At 49.5% G+C, this 7,230-nt stretch overlaps 1 protein-coding gene across 1 annotated transcript in view; it reads left to right on the top strand.

Moving 5' to 3' along the window:
* Positions 1–220: 220 nt before the first annotated feature.
* Positions 221–7,230, top strand: part of LOC120036917 — a gene marked incomplete at its 5' end in the record, with an annotated part of 43,982 nt that continues 36,972 nt past the window's right edge. The window contains 2 exons of the mRNA XM_038983209.1: positions 221–292; positions 788–895. Of these exons, the coding sequence (XP_038839137.1) occupies positions 221–292; positions 788–895 (180 nt within the window). The remainder of the gene's footprint in view (positions 293–787; positions 896–7,230) is intronic.

Here is a 7,230-nt window from a genome sequence, read left to right as displayed (position 1 = left end):
TTCCTCTATCTCTCCCCCCTCCATCTCTCTCTCTCCCCTCCTCTATCTCTCTCTCTCTCCCTCCTTCCTTTCCCCCTCCATCTCTCTCTCCCCCCTCCATCTCTCTTTCTCCCCCATCCATCTCTCTCTCTCTCTCCCCCCTTCCTCTCCCCTCTCCATCTCTCTCTCTCTCCCCCTCTCTCTCCCCCTCCATCTCTCCCCCCTCCATCCCTCTCTCTAGGTGACTCCCAGCTCTAAGATTGTAGGCGACCTGGCTCAGTTCATGGTCCAGAACAACCTGACGAGAGAGGAGGTATGTACATGTCTATATATTCCCTATTATATTTCTGTCTATTTATTGTTGCCGGGACCATTCTACCAGGTCAACCACAAGGTTGTGATTGTGATTGTGGTTGTGATTGTGATTGTGGTTGTGATTGTGATTGTGGTTGTGATTGTGGTTGTGATTGTGATTGTGGTTGTGATTGTGGTTGTGATTGTGGTTGTGATTGTGATTGTGGTTGTGGTTGTGATTGTGATTGTGATTGTGGTTGTGATTGTGGTTGTGATTGTGATTGTGATTGTGGTTGTTATTGTGGTTGTGATTGTGATTGTGGTTGTTATTGTGGTTGTTATTGTGATTGTGATTGTGATTGTGGTTGTGATTGTGGTTGTTATTGTGGTTGTGATTGTGGTTGTTATTGTGGTTGTGGTTGTGGTTGTGATTGTGATTGTGGTTGTGGTTGTGATTGTGGTTGTGGTTGTGATTGTGGTTGTGGTTGTGATTGTGGTTGTGTTTGTTCTTCAGGTGGAGGAAAGAGCTGATGAGCTGTCCTTCCCTCTGTCCGTGGTGGAGTTTCTACAAGGACACATTGGGATACCGCATGGAGGCTTCCCCGAACCATTCAGGACCAAGGTAACACACAAACTCACACAGGGAGACACTCACACAGGGAGACACTCACACAGGGAGACACTCACACAGGGAGACACTCACACAGGGAGTCACTCACACAGGGAGACACAGGGAGACACTCACACAGGGAGACACTCACACAGGGAGACACTCACACAGGGAGACACTCACACAGGGAGTCACTCACACAGCGAGACACTCACACAGGGAGACACTCACACAGGGAGACACTCACACAGGGAGACACTCACACAGGGAGACACAGGGAGACACTCACACAGCGAGACACTCACACAGCGAGACACTCACACAGGGAGACACAGGGAGACACTCACACAGGGAGACACTCACACAGGGAGACACTCACACAGGGAGACACTCACACAGGGAGACACAGGGAGACACTCACACAGGGAGACACTCACACAGGGAGACACTCACACAGGGAGACACTCACACAGCGAGACACTCACACAGGGAGACACTCACACAGGGAGACACTCACACAGGGAGACACAGGGAGACACTCACACAGGGAGACACTCACACAGGGAGACACTCACACAGCGAGACACTCACACAGCGAGACACTCACACAGGGAGACACAGGGAGACACTCATACAGGGAGTCACTCACACAGCGAGACACTCACACAGCGAGACACTCACACAGGGAGACACAGGGAGACACTCACACAGGGAGACACTCACACAGGGAGACACTCACACAGGGAGACACTCACACAGGGAGACACAGGGAGACACTCACACAGGGAGACACTCACACAGGGAGACACTCACACAGGGAGACACTCACACAGGGAGACACTCACACAGCGAGACACTCACACAGGGAGACACTCACACAGGGAGACACTCACACAGGGAGACACTCACACAGGGAGACACAGGGAGACACTCACACAGGGAGACACTCACACAGGGAGACACTCACACAGGGAGACACTCACACAGGGAGTCACTCACACAGGGAGACACTCACACAGGGAGACACTCACACAGGGAGACACTCACACAGGGAGACACTCACACAGGGAGACACTCACACAGGGAGTCACTCACACAGGGAGACACTCACACAGGGAGACACTCACACAGGGAGACACTCACACAGGGAGACACTCACACAGGGAGACACAGGGAGACACTCACACAGGGAGACACTCACACAGGGAGACACTCACACAGGGAGACACTCACACAGGGAGTCACAGGGAGACACTCACACAGGGAGACACTCACACAGGGAGACACTCACACAGGGAGACACTCACACAGGGAGACACTCACACAGGGAGTCACTCACACAGGGAGACACTCACACAGGGAGACACTCACACAGGGAGACACTCACACAGGGAGACACTCACACAGGGAGACACTCACACAGGGAGACACTCACACAGGGAGACACAGGGAGACACTCACACAGGGAGACACTCACACAGGGAGACACTCACACAGGGAGACACTCACACAGGGAGACACTCACACAGGGAGTCACTCACACAGGGAGTCACTCACACAGGGAGTCACTCACACAGGGAGACACTCACACAGGGAGACACTCACACAGGGAGACACTCACACAGGGAGACACTCACACAGGGAGACACTCACACAGGGAGACACTCACACAGGGAGTCACTCACACAGGGAGACACTCACACAGGGAGACACTCACACAGGGAGACACTCACACAGGGAGTCACTCACACAGGGAGACACTCACACAGGGAGTCACTCACACAGGGAGACACTCACACAGGGAGACACTCACACAGGGAGACACTCACACAGGGAGACACTCAAACAGGGAGTCACTCACACAGGGAGACACTCACACAGGGAGACACTCACACAGGGAGACACTCACACAGGGAGACACTCACACAGGGAGACACAGGGAGACACTCACACAGGGAGACACTCACACAGGGAGACACTCACACAGGGAGACACTCACACAGGGAGGCACTCACACAGGGAGTCACTCACACAGGGAGACACTCATACAGGGAGACACTCACACAGGGAGACACTCACACAGGGAGACACTCACACAGGGAGACACTCACACAGGGAGTCACTCACACAGGGAGACACTCACACAGGGAGTCACTCACACAGGGAGACACTCACACAGGGAGACACTCACACAGGGAGACACTCACACAGGGAGACACTCACACAGGGAGACACTCACACAGGGAGTCACTCACACAGGGAGACACTCACACGGGGAGACACTCACACAGGGAGTCACTCACACAGGGAGACACTCACACAGGGAGACACTCACACAGGGAGACACTCACACAGGGAGACACTCACACGGGGAGACACTCACACGGGGAGACACTCACACAGGGAGACACTCACACAGGGAGACACTCACACAGGGAGACACTCATACAGGGAGACACTCACACAGGGAGACACTCACACAGGGAGACACTCACACAGGGAGTCACTCACACAGGGAGACACTCACACAGGGAGACACTCACACAGGGAGACACTCACACAGGGAGACACTCACACAGGGAGACACTCACACAGGGAGTCACTCACACAGGGAGACACTCACACAGGGAGACACTCACACAGGGAGACACTCACACAGGGAGACACTCACACAGGGAGACAACCACACAGGGAGACACTCACACAGGGAGACACTCACACAGGGAGTCACTGTGAGTCACTCACACAGGGAGACACTCACACAGGGAGACACTCACACAGGGAGTCACTCACACAGGGAGACACTCACAGAGGGAGACACTCACACAGGGAGTCACTCACACAGGGAGTCACTCACACAGGGAGACACTCATACAGGGAGACACTCACACAGGGAGACACTCACACAGGGAGTCACTCACACAGGGAGTCACTCACACAGGGAGACACTCACACAGGGAGTCACTGTGAGTCACTCACACAGGGAGTCACTGTGAGACACTCACACAGGGAGACACTCACACAGGGAGACACTCACACAGGGAGACACTCACACAGGGAGTCACTCACACAGGGAGACACTCACACAGGGAGACACTCACACAGGGAGTCACTCACACAGGGAGAAACTCACACAGAGAGTCACTCACACAGGGAGACACTCACACAGGGAGACACTCACACAGGGAGTCACTCATACAGGGAGACACTCACACAGGGAGTCACTCACACAGGGAGTCACTCACACAGGGAGACACTCACACAGGGAGAAACTCACACAGGGAGTCACTCACACAGGGAGACACTCACACAGGGAGTCACTGTGAGTCACTCACACAGGGAGACACTCACACAGGGAGTCACTCACACAGGGAGACACTCACACAGGGAGTCACTCACACAGGGAGTCACTCACACAGGGAGACACTCACACAGGGAGACACTCACACAGGGAGACACTCACACAGGGAGACACTCACACAGGGAGTCACTCACACAGGGAGACACTCACATAGGGAGACACTCACACAGGGAGACACTCACACAGGGAGACACTCACACAGGGAGACACTCACACAGGGAGACACTCACACAGGGAGTCACTCACACAGGGAGACACTCACACAGGGAGACACTCACACAGGGAGACACTCACACAGGGAGACACTCACACAGGGAGACAACCACACAGGGAGACACTCACACAGGGAGACACTCACACAGGGAGTCACTGTGAGTCACTCACACAGGGAGACACTCACACAGGGAGACACTCACACAGGGAGTCACTCACACAGGGAGACACTCACAGAGGGAGACACTCACACAGGGAGTCACTCACACAGGGAGTCACTCACACAGGGAGACACTCATACAGGGAGACACTCACACAGGGAGACACTCACACAGGGAGTCACTCACACAGGGAGTCACTCACACAGGGAGACACTCACACAGGGAGTCACTGTGAGTCACTCACACAGGGAGTCACTGTGAGACACTCACACAGGGAGACACTCACACAGGGAGACACTCACACAGGGAGACACTCACACAGGGAGTCACTCACACAGGGAGACACTCACACAGGGAGACACTCACACAGGGAGTCACTCACACAGGGAGAAACTCACACAGAGAGTCACTCACACAGGGAGACACTCACACAGGGAGACACTCACACAGGGAGTCACTCATACAGGGAGACACTCACACAGGGAGTCACTCACACAGGGAGTCACTCACACAGGGAGACACTCACACAGGGAGAAACTCACACAGGGAGTCACTCACACAGGGAGACACTCACACAGGGAGTCACTGTGAGTCACTCACACAGGGAGACACTCACACAGGGAGTCACTCACACAGGGAGACACTCACACAGGGAGTCACTCACACAGGGAGTCACTCACACAGGGAGACACTCACACAGGGAGACACTCACACAGGGAGTCACTCACACAGGGAGACACTCACACAGGGAGACACTCACACAGGGAGACACTCACACATTTCACATTTGAGCAAAAACTATTTTCCGAAGCACCTTACAGTCAGTGCATTATCACAGTATCACCCTTATTACAGTACCACCCTTATTACAGATTCACCGTTATTACAGTATCACCATTATTACAGTACCACCCTTATTACAGTATCACCCATATTACAGTATCACCCTTATTACAGTATCACCCTTATTACAGTACCACCATTATTACAGTATCACCCTTATTACAGTATCACCCATATTACAGTACCACCATTATTACAGTATCACCCTTATTAAAGTATCACCCATATTACAGTATCACCCTTATTACAGTATCACCGTTATTACAGTATCACCCTTATTACAGTATCACCCATATTACAGTATCACCCTTATTACAGTATCACCGTACTACAGTATCACCGTTATTACAGTATGACCCTTATTACAGTATCATATTTATTACACTATCACCCGTATTTATTACAGTATCACCCATATTACAGTATCACCATTGTTACAGTATCACCCTTATTACAGTATCACCCTTATTACAGTACCACCCGTATTACAGTATCACCCGTATTACAGTATCACCAGTATTACAGTATCACCATTATTGCAGTATCACCCTTATTACAGTATCACCCTTATTACAGTATCACCATTATTACAGTACCACCGGTATTACAGTATCACCTTTATTACAGTATCACCCTTATTACAGTATCACCCGTATCACAGTATCACCCTTATTACAGTATCACCCGTATTTATTACAGTATCACCCGTATTACAGTATCACCATTGTTACAGTATCACCCGTATTACAGTATCACCCTTATTACAGTAACACCCGTATTACAGTATCACCCTTATTACAGTATCACCTGTATTACAGGATCACCCGTATTACAGTATCACCCGTATTACAGTATCACCCTTATTACAGTACCACCTGTATTACAGTATCACCCTTATTACAGTATCACCCTTATTACAGTATCACCCATATCACAGTATCACCCATATTACAGTATCACCATTGTTACAGTATCACCCTTATTACAGCATCACCCTTATTAGAGTACCACCCGTATTACAGTATCACCCTTATTACAGTATCGTATTTATTACAGTACCACCCGTATTACAGTATCATATTTATTACACTACCACCTTTTTTTTTTTTTTTTTTTTTTTTTTTTTTTTGGGGTGGATCAGCTTAATATTGCGGAAAGAATGTTGCTTCCAATGTAATTGTCTGCATCATTTCCAATCCCCCATATTTTTTTGGGTAAATATATATATCCATACACGCATGCATACATATATACATATATACATACACATACCTATATAGACATACATACTTTTTTAAAGAATATACCTTTATTATTATTCCCCGCAACCCTACCACCGCTCCCCCAATTGGAGTAAACTAATAAACACTTCTGCTTTTACCTTCAATTTATACATCTTATACCTATTTTACAGACACAGACTACTTTATAATAGTTCTCTCTTGTTTGTTCTTAGTCCTTCCTCTATTTCTGTTGTCCATCCAATTTTATTTCCACTTGTAACTGTGCTATTTCACAAAAGCTCCGCACCTATACACATTTCACAGATCCCGTATGCCCTACATTGTTTATCTTGTTATTAGTCCCACCCTTCAGTTCCACTCAACCCTTCCCATCTATCTTCCAACATCATCCATTTCGGATTTTTATTTGCCATATATTTTTCAACTGTGCTGTGATGCTTCACAAAAGATTTGAACCTTCCTATTCTCATAGCTTCTACAGATTGTAAATTAAAAATAAACATTTTTGCTAAAATAATTATTATA

Source organism: Salvelinus namaycush, unplaced genomic scaffold (assembly GCF_016432855.1).
Source record: "Salvelinus namaycush isolate Seneca unplaced genomic scaffold, SaNama_1.0 Scaffold1517, whole genome shotgun sequence".
Lineage (NCBI taxonomy): Eukaryota > Metazoa > Chordata > Actinopteri > Salmoniformes > Salmonidae > Salvelinus > Salvelinus namaycush.
Note: the sequence above shows the minus strand (reverse complement) of the source record. Positions and strands in the feature narration are given on the sequence as shown.